Below are 20,060 nucleotides of genomic sequence, written 5' to 3'. Positions count from 1 at the left end.
ACCTAGAAGGTTCTGAGTTCAAAAACAGGGTACCTGCTCTGCCAAGAGAAATACAATATGTGATGTTCAATTTTGGCTAATATTGCACCTCAATGTGTGCTAGAACTGGTCAACACATTACTTTCAGTTATTAATCTCTTCACTTGTAGGAACATATATATTTATGCAGCCCTATGATTAGTGAGTTTTGAACTGATGGAGTCTCCATTGTGGCAAGTTCTCAGAATCATCAGAAGGCCAAATATGTGAGTCTGCATTCCGATTAACCTGAAACCCAGCTTGTAAATACACTATAAATACTGTCTTACTTGGTGGGATGCAGGCAACAATGTGTTGGCTTTCAAGGTAGTCACTAAACTAGTGATTCTGAAATGTATAGCTTAGAACTGGTCTTTGGTTGCATTCGTTGGTCTACTGGCCAAAACTGACTGGTATCAATTTTTTTTTTACCATGAGCAGAGAATCTATGGGTACAGCTAAGGCTAGCAATGTATTCTGTGCCTTATTCAAAAGGTTTATGGGAAAACCTTGCTTGATTAAAGCCACAATCCATGCAATGATGACATTTGGAAATTTGTAACTTGGAATTCTCAGATCTGCATGCAATGGTTGTTCATAGGAGATGTGATTTTCCCATGTTCCTCTGAAGTGGTCTATATTTTAAACCATTTTTTTTGTATACGTGATCCTTGTATCTATAAACAGGAAATCCCCTTACGATCCAATGTATATGAGGTATATGCTACAGACAAGGACGAAGACCTCAATGGAGCTGTGCAGTACACCCTTCTCAAAACTGCTGCCGGAAATAAGGATTGGGAATATTTTACCATTGATGCAAACAGTGGGCTCATTCAGACAGCAATGAGACTGGACCGGGAGAAGCAAGCTGTGTACAGTGTAAGTCACAAAACAGGAATATTGTGACTTTCATAAACTAAGCTACGTGAATCCAAACTGCTGGAAATGCAGACAAAAACATGGTACCTTCTATCATACATGGCGGTTATGCCCTGAAGCGAAAAAATATTGAAAGAAAATACAAATGTGGTTACAGGAATTAATTGGAAGTCAAATAGATTTTGTTCTGGAATTATTTATTCTAGGGATAATCAAAAGGAAATACAATAGAAAGATAAAATATTTGGTGTTACATGTATTAACAGCAGCAAGGATTGCCTATGTGCAGTGTTGGAAGAAAGATTGCATGCCATCTGAAGGCTTAGTAACTAAAAAAAATTGAGTGCGCGGAAATGGATAAATTGACTATAGAACTAAAACCACTCAATGCCTTTCTTAAAAAGCTAAGCAATCATTTTTCTTAGGCAATGGAGATATTCGTTAAGATGGTTTTGCACCATACAGAAGAGTAAACATGATAAATAAAAGGGGAAAATAATTATTAATAGATTAGTTAAATAAATAAAAATCTGTTTATTTTTCTCTTTTCTAGCTAGAAAATGTTCGAATGTTGTGTTTATGGTATGGCCAAAAATGGAATGCAATGGCCTCTGTTTGCTGCTTCTGCCATTGCCACTGTTGTGGTTCGTCCGCAGTCTGTGCAGACAGCAGTGGAATCGGACAGTGGGGAAGAACGGGGAGTCTGGAGAGTACTTGGACGAGGGTCCTGCGTCCGATGCAGATATGGGGCCAGGACCATCTGGGAGTGGGGTGCTGCCTCTGGAGCTTTCGGAGTCTGGCAGCAGCGGGGCAGAGGATCCAGGGGAGCCTGTTCCCAGTGTGTGTGTGCACAGAGCTGCTAGAAAGCAAGAACAGCTGAAACAAATAGCTGACTCAGGAGTAAGGCTGGGAGGTGATTGCCCCTCCCATAAGGTATAAAGGACAGGCAAAGATGACGAAACCTTTGCAGGAAGCAAAGTCGTTTGTTCGGTTCTGATTCATTCTTGAAGCTCTTTGTACTTTTGCTTGGGTTTTTTTCTAGTTCATTTGACACTTCCTGTTATTGGCAGCACTTCACAGAAAAGAAAGGTGGGTGCTTATCTCGAGGAACTGTTTAAGATTCGTTATCAGCTGGGAATGAAAGCAATTCCCAGCGCTACAATAAAATAAGACTTGTTTTTAAAATAAGCTTGTGGATAATTACGGTCTAGGAAGCCTTGGTCAGAACAGCCACTGACAAGCCCATTACATGACTAGCCTTTCATGTGTTTTTCCCATAGTTAATCATTGTGGCGTGTGATCAAGGCCAACCACCCTATGAGACGATGCAACCCCTCCAGGTAGCGCTGGATGATATTGATGACAATGAACCTGTCTTCCTGAAGCCACCTGTAAGCAGGTCTATCTCTTCCCTTCTGGACTTCACTGCAGCTGGGGCAGATTAGGATCCGAACTAGAACAAGTTCCTTTAAGAAATTTTAAAAAGAGTAGCTGTTCTTTTGTCCAACATGCACATTGGATTACATTTACTCAAAGCCACTTACATTTAGAAACAGAATCATTTGGGGAAAATATTTCTATTCACTTGAATTAATTGTGGAGGAAGTTTGTTGACACTTTATGCCTATTTCCAAGTTCTTAAACTAAACAATTTTTTTTTAAATCTATTTTTCAGCATAATAATAGGAAAATAGTCTGTATAGAGATAGTAGTATAAAATGAAGTCTTATTACTGTTTTAGCTACTACGTTACTCTATACTGCACATCAAGAGTTGACTTGAACTGCAAGACGGGCAGCAAATACATTTGACAAGCAAATAAATAAATAAATATTTTCACCTGGAATGCAGGTGAAACTTAAAACCAGATCCAATAATTACGTACAAGGGATGTTTCATAAAAGCCAAAAGAAATTATTTTTTTTGTAAACTTGCTTTTCTAATTTTTGTAAACTTTACTTACAAAGATTGCCAGTAGCCATTGATGTTAGGAGTTAACTTTGCTTTGTTTGTTCTACTGGATGTATTTTTATTGGTCAACGGCCAAAATAAAGGTTTTTGTTTGGTCTCAGACAAATATAACTAAAAAAAGTAAGAGAAGAGACCCAGCGATTAGGTTTAGGATTGCAAGGTTAAAACTAGACAGATTTGGGTTCTAGATGTCCTTGTTTCAGTGGTGGGATTCAATTTTTTTTACTACTGGTTTTGTGGGCGTGGCTTGGTGGGTGTGGCAGGGGAAGGATACTGTAAAATCTCCAGTCAGAGGTGGCATTTGCCGGTTGCATACTCAAAATTTCCACTACCAGTTCTCCAGAACTGGTCAGAACCTGCTAAATACCACCTCTGCCGTGTTTGTTTGTGTGGCCATGTTTCTGGCATGCTGTGACCCAGTGCCGGTCCATGGAGTGGGGTTTGGGGACCCCTGATTTATTAGCACCTTGAGCTCCTGAACATAAAGGCAGAATATAATAATAATAACAGGACCCCAAGAGAAGGAAGACAAAACTTAAGCTTCCTCTCACAGCAGTCTTATATATTATATCATATACTGTATTCCTATGGGGCAGCATGGTGGCTCAGCAGTTGAGACACTGGGCTTGTTGCTGGAAAGCCAGCAGCCCAGGTTTGAGACCCGAGCACCACGTGATGGGGTGAGTTCCCAGTCTTGCCCCAGCTCTCACCTGAAACATGGAATTGGGAAAATTCAGCCCCACTCTATTGGGGATATGAAAAAACTATGTTTTACTTCACATCAGAATGGGAAGTTATCTGATTTATTTTCAAAAGCATGCAAATGTGAGTAGATAAATAGGTACCACTTTGCTGGGAAGATAACATTGCTTTGCGATGTCAGGCTGGCTACCTGACGGCATAAATGTCTTCAGATTGCGCTGGCTCAATGGCCTTGAAACAGAGATAAGCATTGCCCCCTTATAGTCAGCAACAACTAGAGATATAAACTCCTTTTTTAAAAACCAATGTATCTATACTAGCTCATGAAGTAACTTCACTGAAATTTATATTGCTTCTGACTAGTTTTTTATTCTCATGACCATAGTTCATATAATGTGTAGTAATGCATCTGTTTTGCTATCTCATGTGATTTTTTTTAAAAAAGCTATTGCTTTGTATTCCCCTCCTCTCTGTTCTTTCTTTCTTTCTTTCTTTCTTTCTTTCTTTCTTTCTTTCTTTCTTTCTTTCTTTCTTTCTTTCTTTCTTTCGCTCCTGCAGAAAGGGAGCCCCCTTTACCAGGTTCTTTCTGTGCCTGAACACTCACGACCAGGCACCGTGGTGGGGAATGTCACAGGTGCAGTGGATGCTGACGAGGGCACCAATGCTATTGTGTATTACTACATTGCAGGTAGATTTCAGTTCTTCTCCTCCTCCTCCTCCTTTGGATCGTTTCCTATGGATAGTTTTAACGCTACATTCCGTATCATCCTTATCACCTATAACAGTGATATTTGTTGTGGGGTGCCGAAAGCGCGCATGTGTGCCAGCACCCCACAATGCAATGTGCTCCCTCTGCGCATGCGCGTGCAACACCCCTGCCCTGCCCCTTTACCTGCACTGCGCATGCGCGCACCTCCCAGCTGATTTTCAGCCCATTTGAGGCCATTTTCGCCCTTCCCTCCCTCTCGAGCCTCTGGAGCCTCGGGAGGCTGAAAGCAGGCCCGTTTTGGCACTTCCAGTATTTCTGGAAGGCCCGTTTTTCAGCCTCCTGAGGCTTCAGAGGCTTCCCTCGAGCCCCAGGGAGGCCCAAAAGGCCTCAAATGGGCTGAAAATCAGCTGGGAGGTGCGCGCATGCGCAGTGCAGATAAGTTTGGCTGGGGCTCATGCGCCCGCACAAATGGCTCTGCGTGCCACCTGTGGCACCCGTGCCATAGGTTCGCCATCACGGACCTATAATATCCATTTTGCTTTTAATGCACTTTGTAAAGGTTATCGCTTAGGTTAGTATTGAGATCCATCAGTCATTAACTGTGCAGCGTACATCTAGATGGCTTCTTCGAGACAGAATTTACAAATGACTCTGTGTTTCACTTCCAAAAGTGAATCTAACCATTACTCCTCAACAACTTCATTTCATTTAGTTGGGCCAACCCATAACAATGGGTAGCAGGGATAAGTAAAGAAAGACACACTTTAATTCCTTCCTTCCTTCCTCTTCCTCTTCCTCTTCTCAAATTAAAACACTCCAACCCCATAACAACTCTGGACAGAACTTTACATGAAAAAAGGAGAGACCAGGGAAAGCAATAAAAACATAACAACCAGCACTTAAGCTGCCACACTCCTAAGACCAGGTCTTGGGAGAGGAGCTTGGTTAAACGTATTTCTTGCTTAGATTTTGATTACAATATAATTACCATCCCATAGTAAAACCTCATTTTTAAAAAGCAACAGTCTAAAAAGTATTCTCTTTCTTCAGCTGGTAACAGAGAGAACAATTTCCAACTGAGTCGGGAAGGGAAGCTGCAGGTTCTTCGGGACCTGGACCGAGAAAGACAAGGTTTCTACTCCATCATTGTCAAAGCTTCCAGCAATCGAAACTGGAACCCTCCTCAGGGTCGCCGAGCAGCCAGACTCCAGGCTATGGATCTCAGCACTGATAACACTTTGCAGGATGTCCGGATCTTTCTGTCTGACATTAATGATCAGCCTCCCCGGTTCACCAAATCAGAATACACAGCAGGTATGGAGAAGTTCACTTCAATATGGCCAGAAAATGCTCTCGAAACTGACTCGTTTTCTGAGTTACCTTGTGTAGGAAGACATAACAAGGATGCCGTCTCCTGAAATTTACTGGCTGGCATCTTGCAAAATGACATTTTGGGAGGCTGGCATCTTGTATAATGAAATGCCAGCTTCGAGCACCATTTTATTTTAACAAATGGTTTTGGTTTACTCCAATGGCCCAGAGGGGAACGCGCTATTTCCAAAAGCGACTTGTTGGTCTTTTGTCGTTTAATGTCCTTCTTCTGCTAGGGGTTGCGACTGATGCAAAAGTGGGTTCGGAGCTGATCAAACTTGTTGCGCTGGATGCTGATATTGGAAACAATAGCCTGGTCTTGTACAGCATTCTGGGAATTCGCTACATCAAACAACATTCAAATGATTCTGACGAGGTGGCCAACATTTTCAGCATTGGTAAGGCTGGCATTGAGTTGCTCAGATATCAAATGAATAGTTTAGGTTATATTCCTGTTATGTTGCATGCATAAACTTAACTTGCCTAGACATAGTGCTAATAGAAGCATGACCATTGAGTTAAATACATGTAGCCCACAACTTATGACTATAATTAAGCCAACATTTATGTTAATTAAATGAAACAGTTGTTGAGTGAGTTTTGCCCCATTTAATGACCTTTCTATCCACAGCTGTTAAGTGAATCATTGCAGTTGTTCAGATAGTAACACCCAGGGGTGGGATTCAACCAGTGTTACTACCGATTCGGTGACTACGTTTTGCGTGCGCATGCATGCTTCATGCGCGCACATGCCTAACGCGCTGTGCACGCATGTAAAAAAAAAATCCTTAAGCTGTGCCGCCCGGACAGCTTTAAAGCGCAGCGTGCAGGTGCACAGCGCTTGGAAAGCCTCTTTTTCCCTGCTTTTTCAACCTCAGCTGTGCCGCGCAAAGCAGCTGAAGTTGAAAAAGCAGGAAATAAAGGACAGGTAAGAGCCCGGGCGGGCAGGTGGGCCAAACAGCAGCAAACACAGAACCGGTTCTGTGTCCGCTGCTCTTCAGAGCTACCGGTTCTATAGAACCGGGCAGAACCGGTAGCATCCCACCCCTGGCAACACCGTTGTCCCCATTGACTTTGTTTGACAGAAGGTTGCAAAAGGGGATCAGATGATCCTGGGACACTGCAGCGGTCATAAATATGAACCAGTTGCCAAGCATCTGAATTTTTATCATGTAACCATGAGGCTGCTGCAAAGGTTGCAAGTGTGAAAAATGGTAATGAGTCACTTTGTTCAGTGCTCTTGTAACTTTTGACAGTCGACTTAAACAAACTGCTGTAAGTTGAGGACTACCTGGTATCTAATTTGAAGTTTCGTGTGATCTCAGAGGTCTGTTTCACACTGATATTTCAGATGAATAGTTAACACAGTTGTTATGCAGAGAACGTCTTGCATGATAGGCCTTATGATCTAGGCCAGGGGGGTCTTCAAACTTGACAGCTTTTAGACTTGTGGACTTCAACTCCCAGAATTCCTCCTCCAGTCATGTTAGCTCAGGAATTCTGGGAGTTGAAGTCCCCAAGTCTTAAACTTGCCCAGTTTGAAGACCCTTGATCTAGGCTGTTGGATGTGAACTGGGGAAGTTTCAATATGAGGCTGTGTTGAGATAAGAAAACTCAACTGCTACCTTTGAACCAATCACTGTTTCTCAGCTTAATTGATCTTATTTTACTTAAGCGTAGTACACAAAATTATCTGCTACAATGTCTTACCAGTCAACGACACAACAATACAAGAGCACACAACAGATACAAACTCAGTGTAAACCTCTCCAAACTTGATTGCAGAAAGTACGACTTCAGCAACAGAGTGGTCAATGCCTGGAACTCGCTACCTGACTCTGTTGTTATATCCTCTAACCCCCCACTCCTTTAACCTCAAACTAACCACTATTGACCTCACCCCCTTCCTAAGAGGCCTGTAGGGGGCGTGCATAAGTGCACCATCGTGCCTACTGTCCCTGTCCTTTTGTCCCCATTTATTTGTACCAATTTCCTGTATTGTTAGTCATGTTTATACTTATACCTATTATTGACAAATCAAATCAATAAATAAAATAAATATTTAGTTGTGATATTATAATAAAATTGAAGGAAGTCTAGAACTCCTGAAGGGAAAACCAGATACCAATCTAACAAATAAATACAGTGTGGTGTTGGTGCATCTTTGTTGAAGTCACACTGAATTGTTAAAGGTTTATTTGAAAATATAAAATAATGCAGACTCTAAGAAAACAGATGAAATCAATATTTTCACAGCATTCGTGATCAAAAGAGTTAATCTGATTATTGAATTTACCTATTTACTACGCTCACACAATTCTTAAATAATAACCAAATAGGCCAAATTTATACAGGATGATAAAGCATCAGTCGGACCAAGGCTGACACTAACCAAGTTTTCAAAGTTGCACAAGTCCATCTGCTAGAATTTTACCTGACCTGATTAAATGAGTAGTAGCAAACATAGCTTCCATTACTCATCTTTCTGTTTCATGTTTGTTTAAATAGATCTTGGTTCCACAAAGGTAAGAACTTATGATCAGTTAATTTCAGAATGAGGCAGTTAATTTCTTATTGTTTTATTCATAACTATCAGCTCCCTTTGGATGCCATTATTTTAAAATGCAACTGCAAGATCCTATGCTTAATCTTTCGCCCTTCTTTGAAAAGATTTCCTGCTCTTAGAAAATAAGAATATCAAAAAGGGGACTCAGGCTAGTACTATAATGTGTTGATTCCAAATATGTTGGCAAACTGTTGACTCTTCTTAAAGGTAACCTAGATGGAATTCTTCGAACTTTTGATCTGTTCACTGCCTACAATCCTGGCTACTTTGTGGTGGATGTCATGGCTTCTGATCTGGCTGGCCACAATGACACCACAGTTGTGGGAATTTATATCCTGAGAGACGACCAACGGGTAAAGATCATAATCAATGAGATCCCTGATAAAGTACGGCAGTTTGAGGAGGAATTCATCAGCCTGTTGTCCAACATAACAGGGGCCATTGTCAATACAGATGACGTGCAGGTATGTTTCGCATTAATGGAACATATGGATTTTCTAATAAGTTCCGCTCTTGATCCTTGAGCTAAAGCAGGGGTCCCCAAACTTGGCAACTTTAAGACTTGTGAACTTCAATTCCAAGAATTCTCCAGCCAGCTATGCCAGCTAATTCTGGGAGTTGAAGTCCACGTCTTAAATTTGCCAAGTTTGGAGACCTCTGAGCTAAAGGAAAACAAAACCTCTGCCAATTGTCTGGGTTTTTGTTTTTTGTTTTCATCCTGTAGTTCCATGTTGACAAAAAAGGCCGTGTGAATTTTGCCCAAACGGAATTGCTAATCCATGTGGTGAACCGAGAGACCAATAGGATACTTGATGTAGAAAGGTAAGCATTCTACCTTGATATGCATTGATCAGCAGATCCCAAACTAGTTGATCTTGTGCCAACAAGCGCAGTCTCTTCTGACTATAAGAAACATTTAAACAAATCACTTTTCTGATTAGACAGCTATTTTCAAAACATATTACTGCTACTATGGTTGTTAGTACTATGCACAAAACCTCTTGAATTTAGCTGACTCTAAATTCCCTGCTGATTACAGATGGCCAATCAAATAAAATAACACATTGATTATTCACTCTATTTTTCTCTTTTACAACTTAATAAAGTGCTTTTGAAGCCTATTGTCTTGAACCTTATAGAACAGCGATGGGCAACAATGGCCCCTTTATGACCTGTGAACTTCAAATCCCAGAATTCCTGAGCCAACCATGGAATTCTGGGAGCTGAAGTCCACAGGTCATAAAGGAGCCATAGTTGCCCACTCCTATTATAAGGTATACATATAGGATATGTAGAGTATACAGGGAGGAGATGGTTAATGAGATGGTGTAATGAACTCTGTATTTTATTAGCCTTAATTAATGGTAAAAATTAAGAAATGTTTAACCATCTTTTCAGAGTCATACAGATGATTGATGAGAATAAAGAACAGCTAAAAAATCTCTTCCGAAATTACAATGTTTTAGATGTTCAACCAGCCATCACAACCCGAGCTTCAGAGGACTTATCAACACTGCAGGTAAGTTAGAGGCTACCTTCTTTTATATCTTAAGCATAATTTACTTCCAGATCTTCCAGATCTTCTTTGACTATATTGTACGTATGCCCATTATAGTTGAGAAATTTTCATTCTTCCTTTAATGACATGCTCTATACATCATAATGAACTTTTTTATTCTTCGTTTTCTACTTTCACTGTTTATCACAACTAGTGTTAGGCTTTACCTAGCAGCAATTAAAACCAGGAAAAAAAGATAATTAAGGGTTTCAAACATGGTAAACTCACTGATTTATCTATTTTAGCTTTCCCTTTGGTTCATAATTTCCTTGGTACTTTATCATTTTAGATTTTTACAGGTTTTAAATAACCTGTGCCCTGTTGGGAAATCATTTCAGAGATATTTCCTGACCTCAACAGAGAAACAGAATGATCATGGGTGGGCAAAAAAAAAAAAAAAGCCAGTAGGAGCAGGGGCAACTTCCGATTTCCTACTGGCTTCCCCAGTGTGTTTCCTTATAGGAAGCTGGCAGAAAACATTGGAAATCTTCCTCCCTTCCACCCTTTCTTTCTTCCCTCCCTCCCTCCCTCCCTTTCTTTCTCCCCTTTCTCCCTCCTTCTTCCTTCCTTCCCTGCCTCCTTCCCTATGATTCTGTCATTCCCTTTCTCCCTCCTTTCCCTTCCCGTGTCAGGCAAGCAGGTACAAGTGGCTGCTGTTGAGTGGGGGAGAGACTGAGGGATTGTGAGACTGACTGGGAATTTGTCATAGAAAGTTAAAAATGAAGGTCCAGTGACTCCAGCAGCAGCCCAGTCACCACCAGAAGCGCTAAAGCAGCCACCGTCTCTCCAAATTTCATTCTCTCAGAAGCCATGAATCCTGGATTTTGGAAAGATTGTCTAAGTTAGCCCATTTGACGTGTCTTGGTTATTGCCCTATGATGCACCCTTTCCTCTCAGTAAAGGCTATGATAATGATAGTTGTAGTAGCATAAAGATAAACATGTTGGTCAATTACTATAATGAACATGAACTGTATCCTCCAGAAAATTTCAGAAACAATATTGAGATAATTACATTATTGTATGACAAGTGTCCTAAAAGTCACACATCTTTAGTGTGAAGAAGATAGAAAATATACAGCTTCAAATGCTAATGAAAGCTATTTCGCGGGTATTTGTATATGGATCTTTGGTTATTTGGGTTTTCTCCCGCGTAAAATTGGATTCTACGCAGGAGAAAACCCGAATAATCAAATATATATATATATATATATATATATATATATATATATATATATATATATATATATATATATATATATATATGGCCTTCAGCTTTGTTCGGGTATTTTCCCACGTCATTATAGTTGTGCTTTTAAAGTTGTAGCAACGTTTCAGCAGAATCTCATCTGCCATCATCAGGCTTCTGTATTGTGTCCGTCTGTGAGTCAGACTTTTACAGTGGTTTCAGATTTAAATTTGGGGCAGCCTATTGCTGTGCCAGAATGGTTTTTTCTTCATCCTGATTGGTTGGGAGTCTTGGTCTGTGTTTATTGGTCTCGGAGTTTGCTGTGTTCTGCTTGATTGGTGTCTCTAATATCTTCTGTCTGTTTTTTGGCTCTTGTTGTATCTTGATTGGCTGGCAGCCAATCCACACCACAAGCCAGGCAAACACCTGGGCACAAACAGATCCCCCCTGATACCTCCAGCTCAAACACATCCCAACCAGGCACCCAGATGAAACCCAGCTTCCTAACTAATGATAGCCGTCCATTTACCCGAAGCCAAGCTGCACTAAAGACCTCCAATAAAGTAACACAATGCTGCCAGCCAATCAAGATACAACAAGAGCCAAAAAACAGACAGAAGATATTAGAGACACCAATCAAGCAGAACACAGCAAACTCCGAGACCAATAAACACAGACCAAGACTCCCAACCAATCAGGATGAAGAAAAAACCATTCTGGCACAGCAATAGGCTGCCCCAAATTTAAATCTGAAACCACTGTAAAAGTCTGACTCACAGACGGACACAATACAGAAGCCTGATGATGGCAGATGAGATTCTGCTGAAACGTTGCTACAACTTTAAAAGCACAACTATAATGACGTGGGAAAATACCTGAACAAAGCTGAAGGCCATACATGTAAGTACCCGCGAAAACTTAAGAAAACAAATATATATATATATATATATATATATATATATATATACACACACACACACACATACATACATACATACATACATACATACATACATACATGGTGTCATCTTTATACATGAAACATTTATACCTCCAGGTCTAACCCCATTTGTATTCCAGTAGATGAAGTCAAAGGGAGAAGACAGTTAGATGAAACAATTCACGTAGATTAATGGAATCTGGCACCAAATGCTGAATTGGCCATACATTATGTTTCTCTTTCCCTCAGTGCCTTGAACATGAGCACATCTTGGAAGTATGATACCTTCCAGTCAGGGCCATAAGGCAGGTGAAGTTTGATGGCCAAGAATTTTTCTAGAAATTCCACTCCCCGCTACAATGGTTTGCTTTGTTTTTTGTTTTTTGTTTTTTTTCCCTGTTTCTTGTCATTTCTAGATGGCAATAATCATTCTGGCTATTCTCCTCTTCCTGGCAGCCATGTTGTTTATCCTCATGAATTGGTACTACAGAACTGCGTGAGTAGCCATCTGTCACTCGATGGCAGAATATTTCAAATATCATAGTCAAATGACAATAAAATAATGGTAGTAATGATAATAACAGAAGAGCAAATTAAGTGTTCTCAAAGTAAAGCCCAGGACTGTCTGTTGGGTATTGTAAGAAAATCAATACGGCAGCCACATTTCACCTCACAAATAGGAGGAACTACAATTATTGCATTGTGGCCACGTTTTTTAATCATGCTTTCAGGACATTCTTGAGTAAAGCTATTTGGAGTTGCTTGTTTTAATGCTCTAACCTTGAAATAGTAGTTTTTAGTATTCTAGCCACAGATACTATCCTAGTCTTTTACCAAATAAAAAGCTGAGTAAGACTGAAGCCTACAAAAGTTGATAGCTTTGGTTACTGTGCTCTGAAAGTAGGTCATTACCGTAGCTGGATAAAGATTGTGCAGTTGGGGGAAATCTGCAGACGTTGTGCTGATCAACCCATGATTTTAAAATGATGACTTTTTTGAAGAGCTGAGGTGCTAGACTCAAAACTGAGGCGCCATGAATTCTCGTCCTCTCTTAGGCACAGAAACCGCCTGGGTGACTTTGGGCCAGTTGCTCTCTCTCTCAACCCAACTCATCTCAGAGAACTGCTGTTGTGCAGAAAATAAGGGGAAGAAACATGGTGTATACCACCTTGAGTTGTGTATAATAAGATACACATCTAGTAAATAAACAAATAAGTAAATAAGGACAGTCTTAGCTAAAAATATTCCAGTAGCAAAGGGTTTGCCCTTTTCTATTTGAAAAAAGAGCAGTTGCTGAGAAGCCTGATCGAATTCATGTAAAGCTTAGGAAGAAATATCATGATATTTATATTCACGCCCATGCCTGTTGATTACTACTTTTATTTATTATTTCGCAGACACAAAAGAAAATTAAAAGCAATTGTGGCTGGTTCACCAGGTAAACAATATTGAAAATTTATATTTTTCATCATGGGGGGGAAATCCTAATTGATGGATGTCATAATTCATAACACTGACTTATAAAAGACTTCCACATTGTCTCTTTGGTTTTATTAAAGCATTGTTTTTCCAACTTTAATTAAAAAGTAAATTAAGTAAAGAATGCCCACAGCAATGTATAAAGTGCTGAAATATCCAGTAATACTTATCTAACCAATACAAGCTAATACAGAATAGAATTAGATTCTATTCATCAGAAATCCACTGTTAATATTCAATAACTTCGTATTTGTAATTTCTGACCCTATTTTTCTGTCCAAGTGACTTGCCTAGTCTTTAATAATTGCTTGCTTAGTTTCTGTTCCCTGTAGCAGGTTTATTATTATTCTTTGTTGATGTTATTTTCATGTTTATTAGATAGACAATAGAGAAAACACAAGAATGCAACAATTGGCATTGATATTATCTAGTTGGAGAAAAGTTCCACATTTCAGATTAAACTGATAGCGTGGAAGTAAACGTCGGTCCCTAAAATTTGCTTTGACATTCTAAGAACTGTCAGGAAAAAGATTCACTGCTAAATTTTTGGTGATATGAGTCTACTTTTAAAATCATACCCCAGAAAGGCCATATTAAAAGAATACAAAGAGATAAAACTCTAAACTAATTGACATAAATTATGCTTGGCAAATTCAACACATTCTGTTTTGCAGGTAACCGAGATTTTATGGACATCATGGATATGCCGAACACAAATAAGTATTCCTTTGATGGGTAAGTTCAGATTTCAGAAACAAGAATCCCAAGTTAGTTCTAATCTAGGACATATTACATAGAAATAGGTTCAACTAAAATCTTATCAGGTTACTTTTTCATGTCTGGACAAGATTTAAAGGTCTCATACAGGACTATTTTAAAAATGATATGATTGGAGATTCAGGTGCCCATCAGATCATCGCTGTCATGGAATGGAATCCATTCCCATTTCAAGTAATGCTGTTTTCATGAATACTCTGGGAAAGAAAGATCCAGTTAGTAGAAGATACGACACTTGTTCTCATTAGTACAATCAGCTGCCAGAGTCCCCATCTCCTGTATCCCCATTAAACGTAGGGGTCCGTTTATTGTCTAGCTTGCCCTGCCTGAGGAGGGATTGAAGCAGAACATGTTGCAAATAATAATTTTGAGTTTGCTGAGAAAACCCTGCCTTTGCCTTTGACCTAAATTCTAGACCACTGGTGGTCCGCGAGAAGATGTTGGTGGTGTGCAGAAATTTTTTTTGCATTTTTTATATTGCACTAAATCAGGGGTCCTCAAACTATGACTCCTGGGCCAGATATGAACATATGTGCAATGAATGTTTGCATTGATGCAGAGAATCTCCCCCTTTGGGGTCTTTTTGCGTAGGTGGGAGGGGGACAGAAATTCTGACTTGGGGTCTGCTTCAGCCTCCTGGGGTGGGCCTTGGGGCAAAGGCTGGAGAGATGCGCCACTGGTGGCGAAGAGCCGGAGGGCCTCGTTCCAGTGGGACTGCCTGGAACTGGCCGACCATCTCAGCCCACTGAGCCTCCAGGCGCCAGTACCTGGCCTTGCACTCAAGCAGGTCTCCCCTCTGCTTGGAAAGCCTATGTTCGTAGTCCTCAGTGAGGTGCTTCTGCTGAGCCTCCTTCTCGGTCAGATCCAATTTGAACTGAGCCAGCTGTTTGGCCAACTTTTTCTCATGGTGGCTGCTTAGCGCCAACAACTGCTTCCTGTTGGGACCCTAAGGAGCCCGGGCAGGGAGACAGTGCTGGGAGGGGAGGGGCGAGTAGAGACCGGCGAGGCGCCCCTCAACATGAGTGACATCGAGTTGGCCACACCCCACCCAGCTGGTCATTAGGCAGATCATATTAGTGGTCCGTGGGATTTAAAATTATGAATTTAGTGGTCCCTGAGGTCCAAAAGATTGGGGACCCCTGTTCTAGACCACTAAGCTACTATTTTTTTTAATTTCTTCTCAAACATAAGCCTCCATGGCAGGCATTTGGTAACACTAGCCACAGTAAAATTCCCACATACATCATCCAGCGAAAGAAATTAAATGTCAAGTGACTTTCCATATTTAATGTTGTTCTCAAAAATCAATCTTGCTTGGCTAAGATTTAACAGATTTAACAGATAATCAGAGTTGGAAGGGACCCTGTAGGTCATCTAGTCCAACCCCCCTCCCCCACCCAAGCCGGAGACCCTACACCATTTCTGACAAATGGCAGTCCAATCTCTTCTTGAAAGTCTCAAGTGATGATGCTCCCACAACTTCCGAGAGCAACTTCTGTTCCATTGGTTGATTGTTCTCACTGTCAGAAAGTTTCTCCTTGTTTCCAGGTTAAATCTCTCCTTGTTCAGTTTCTATCCATTATTCCTTGTCTGGCCTTCGGGTGCTTTGGAAAATAGCTTGACCCCTTCCTCTCTGTGGCAGCCCCTCAAATATTGGAAGACCGCTATCATGTCTCCCCTGGTCCTTCTCTTCACTAGACTAGCCAAGCCCAGTTCCTGCAACCGTTCTTTATATGCCTCAGTCTCCAATCCCCTAATCATCCCGGTTGCTCTTCTCTGCACTTTTTCTAGAGTCTCAACATCTTTTTTATAATTTGGTGAACAAAACTGGATGCAGTACTCTAGGTGTGGTCTTACTAAGGCTTTATAGTGTGGTGTTAGTCCTTCCCTTGATCTTGATTGTATCCCTCTGTTAATACAACTTAGGATTGCATTAGCTTTTTTGGCTGCTTCTGCACACTGCTGGCTCCTATTGAGCTGGTTGTTCTGCATGCACATACAACCACACCTCCGCCCTTCACCTTACCGCCATATATACATTTGCATGTACTTTTAATAGTATACTGTGTAACAAAATAACAGAGTTGGATGGGACCTTGGAGGTCTCCTCTAGCCCAACCCCCTGCCCAAGCAGGAGACTATACAAATTCAGAAGTCACTGTCCAGTCTTTTCTTAAAAACCTCGAAGCACCCACAATTTCTGAAGGCAAGCTTTTCCACTGGTGAATTGTTCTCACTGTTAGGAAATTTCTCCTTAGTTCCAGGTTGCCTCTCTCCTTGATTAATTTCCCTCCATTGTTTCTTGTCTTGCTTTCTGGTGCTTTGGAAAATAGGTTGACACCGCCCCCCCCCGCCGCCTCTTTGTGGCAGCCCCTCAAATATTGGAACACTGCTATCATGCCACCCCTAATTCTTCTTTTCACTAGGCATACCAGTTCTCTTTATATATTGTTACATATATTTATATATTCTGTTTAAAAATCCCGTTTTACTGGTTGTGTTCTTTTAGTGTTCAAAGTTGGCTAGAGTTTCATTCTAGGCTTCATCTATCCCTGACAGAGCGAACCCTGTGTGGCTCGATCCGTTCTGCAGAAACCTGGAATTGGCAGCACAGGCTGAACATGAAGATAATCTACCTGAGAACCTGAGTGAAATCACAGACTTGTGGAATAGTCCCACCAGGACCCATGTGAGATGATAGCTGCTTAGCTTTAAGGGTTTAAAAAAACCGCCAGCCTAATGGCCTAACTCTGCCAGAAGTAGCATTAGTAGGGAAAAATTGGACTAATGTGAGCATGAATACACGTGGGGAACAAGGAGGAGCAATGTGCAATATCCCAACTGTTTTGTACTTGTGTTAATCATTGAAGACCACTACAGAAGGGGGAATACTTTCATTAAGGTGTTATTTTGCACATTTTATCTTTTAAACAAAAACTCTACTTGCTGCAGAAAATCATAATGGATAGTAAACAAATAGTTTTGTTTTTTCAATTATTATTATGCTACGATTCCATGCAATTTAGAATTGTCTTTCCATGTCAAACTTCACTATCCTGTTATGTCAGGATATTTGTTACAATTTTGGTAAGCCTAAATCCTGGTAATCAAAGCAGAAGGTGTTTTTTTTTAGCTCAAAACTAGGATAGTAGCTTTAGAATTGTTTCAGATTGGTAAGGTTAGAAATAATAAAGTTGTCTGTGAGGTAATGTGATGCTGTATTTGCTCCTTTATACTGATGTAATTTTATTCAACTTGCTGCAGGTATCCTTAATAATTAAGTTTGACCAAAAAAAGGTTGGCCACTAAAAAGCAGAAGTGATTTACATGAAAAGTTCCTAACAATTACTGAATTGGGTAAAATTTCCGAGGGAAAAAAAAATCCATTATGATCTTTCCTTCAGGCCTGTTGAGGCCACAGAAGTTCTTCTAAGTTTCTTCTTTTTAGGGAACCTTTGGACGGGGTCCTTCAGCTTCCAAGCCAGAAGAAGATCACTACCTGAGGGCAGCTATTCAGGAGTACGATAATATTGCAAAGCTGGGCCAGATCATGAGAGAAGGGCCTATCAAGGTGCGTATCTATGCCATCAATATCCTTGACATCATAATCCGCAGCTTTCCAGCAAATATCATCTGTTGCCATGTAGGTTTGCAAGAGACTTTTGAGTAAAAAGTCAGAGGAAAAAAATTATTTTTTAAAAAAAACAAATTGACTCTTTGACACTATTTGGTGTATATTTAGTATAGAACTTTTGAGTGTCCATTTAATGCAGGCATTGACCAGAGACAGCTGAAAAGCATTTCTTCTAAATCTCAGGTAGTCTTCAGATCATTGTTCCCGCTATTAAAAAAAATATGAGGGAAAATATCCATTGAGCTTTAGAGGAACTTCTCATGAGGATTCCCTAGGCCAGTTAATTTCAGGTTCAGTCCAAAAGAATCCAGTATAATATCTCCCATTGCCCATTTCCCCCCTTCCCTCCAGGCGTCTCTTTTAAAGGTAGTCTTGGACGATTACATGCGGCTAAAAAGACTGCTTGCTGAACGGATGGTGCATAGAGCTACCACCAGCCATGGGGACCAGTCCTCAGTCTCTGAGGTAGAGTCTGTGTGTGCATGGGGTTCAAGAAAATGTTTGCAGTGCCCACTGGGTTGGCGTGTCTTATCTTTCCAGAGCTGAATCCTTCTGTACCTATTATACGGTGCTTGCAGCTAGTTTTCTCTGGAGTTCTAAATTTCCAAGAGCAAAGGCTTGCCAAATATCAACTTTGGTTATTTCTACTCTATTGAAGACAGGAGTTCTTAATACTCTTCATTTGAACAGGTGAAATGTTATTTTTCTATGTGTTTTATTACCGTTGGTTACCATGCTATCCAGTTGTTGTTTTTTTGTCTGCCATGCTAAAATGCCAGAAATTAAGAAGAAACCAAATTAAACAAATTCCTTTTAGAGCTCAATTGAGTAAATATGTCTTTCCCAAAGATTTATGCAACCTGCTGATGTTCGTGTATTTCAGATCTCATTATCCACAACAATCCTTGTCAGTGGTGACAAAGGATTGGGAGAACTGTAGCCCCAAATAGATAGGATAGTTATTTGGAGGGATGTCAAAATACAAACCTGGGATCTCGATAAAGGATAGAGAGACTATGTCCCCTTGGATAGAGTCAAAATATAATTGTCGGCAGTTTGAGTCAATGTGATAATGTGAGGGCTAATTCAGCCAACATCTGTGGGAATATAGGTGCTTCATTCTTTGGGAAATTCAATATAAAATTGCTATGTCCTATATTGCTCCTCAATGTTTCATAAATCAGCCTCAGAAATCTCGATCCCAATTGCTGTGGGTTGGCAATACAACCAAGCTAGTGCTCAGTCCAGACTATGGCCACCCTAAGACCTGATAGTAATTTCCTTGCTTCTTGTCCACCTATGAACAGAAGATAAATCAAACTGGCTCGATTATGACTACCTGGTCTACTAACATCAGCCTTTTCTTTTTGGTGATTCTTCCCATGTTTTCCTTTGCTTTCCCATGTGTTTACACACATGGATGTCCTACCCTCCACCCCTTCCCATCTTATCTTCTTCAGCATTTATGCAATCCCATTTTTCTTTCTTTGGTTTATGGTACCAGCATAATTCCAGTGCTATCAAAGCCTCAAGGAACAGATTGCTGTTTTATTCCTGTAGGTCCATGGAAAGTGCAACAAGGGAGAACTGATACTTCGTAGAAACACATTAGCAATGTCCCTACAGTCTTTTTTCAAAAAGAGAAGGGGAGCCTGTGGGTAGAAGGTAAACACAAGGGGAGACTGCTTCACACAGTTTGGAAAGACACCCAAAGATTGTCTACTAGAGCTGAGTTTGTAGGGTTAAGGATAGCTCATTGACTTAATGAGTTGGAACATCCTCCATTATTATTATTATTTTTTAAAGAAAATCAACTGCCCAGCGTCATTGACTGAGATCAGTGGTGGTATTCTACTGGTTCGGTCTGGTTCAGCCGAACCAGTAGCTCCAATGATCATCTGGGAGCGAACCGGTTCGCTCCAACGATCAGCTGCTGGGCCTGCCCACCTGCCCTGGCTCCATACCGACCTTTATTTCCTGCTTTTGATGCTCAGCTGCAGCACGCAGCACAGCGGATTGCTGTGCATCAGCTGTTGAAGACACAGGGAGAGTTCAGGATTGCAGGAGAGAAGGTCAGAAGGAAAGCCTCTGTGTGCACGCGCAAAGCATGCCCACCAAGCCACTCCCACCGAACCGGTGGTAAAACAATATGAATCCCACCACTGACTGAGATGAACAGTCGCAGAAATTGAACAAATAAAATAAACAAATAATAACAAAGTACACAGCAACTCAACCCAGAGCAGCAATCAGCCAAAGCGGGGT

At 40.7% G+C, this 20,060-nt stretch overlaps 1 protein-coding gene across 1 annotated transcript in view; it reads left to right on the top strand.

Moving 5' to 3' along the window:
• Window positions 1–20,060, top strand: part of CDH23 (cadherin related 23) — a 564,480-nt gene that overhangs the window by 541,913 nt on the left and 2,507 nt on the right. Inside the window, exons 55-67 of the mRNA XM_087964088.1 lie at window positions 706–900; window positions 2,181–2,291; window positions 4,132–4,261; window positions 5,333–5,596; window positions 5,890–6,051; window positions 8,427–8,683; window positions 8,944–9,041; window positions 9,618–9,738; window positions 12,322–12,401; window positions 13,303–13,343; window positions 14,059–14,119; window positions 16,721–16,850; window positions 17,610–17,732. Coding sequence (XP_087820214.1) covers window positions 706–900; window positions 2,181–2,291; window positions 4,132–4,261; window positions 5,333–5,596; window positions 5,890–6,051; window positions 8,427–8,683; window positions 8,944–9,041; window positions 9,618–9,738; window positions 12,322–12,401; window positions 13,303–13,343; window positions 14,059–14,119; window positions 16,721–16,850; window positions 17,610–17,732 — 1,773 coding nt within the window. The remainder of the gene's footprint in view (window positions 1–705; window positions 901–2,180; window positions 2,292–4,131; window positions 4,262–5,332; window positions 5,597–5,889; window positions 6,052–8,426; window positions 8,684–8,943; window positions 9,042–9,617; window positions 9,739–12,321; window positions 12,402–13,302; window positions 13,344–14,058; window positions 14,120–16,720; window positions 16,851–17,609; window positions 17,733–20,060) is intronic.

This window comes from Notechis scutatus, chromosome 4, assembly GCF_049901735.1.
Source record: "Notechis scutatus isolate UNSWTSFEM ecotype Mainland chromosome 4, rNotScu1.2, whole genome shotgun sequence".
NCBI classification, from domain to species: domain Eukaryota; kingdom Metazoa; phylum Chordata; class Lepidosauria; order Squamata; family Elapidae; genus Notechis; species Notechis scutatus.
This window is presented reverse-complemented; position numbering and strand designations above follow the sequence as displayed.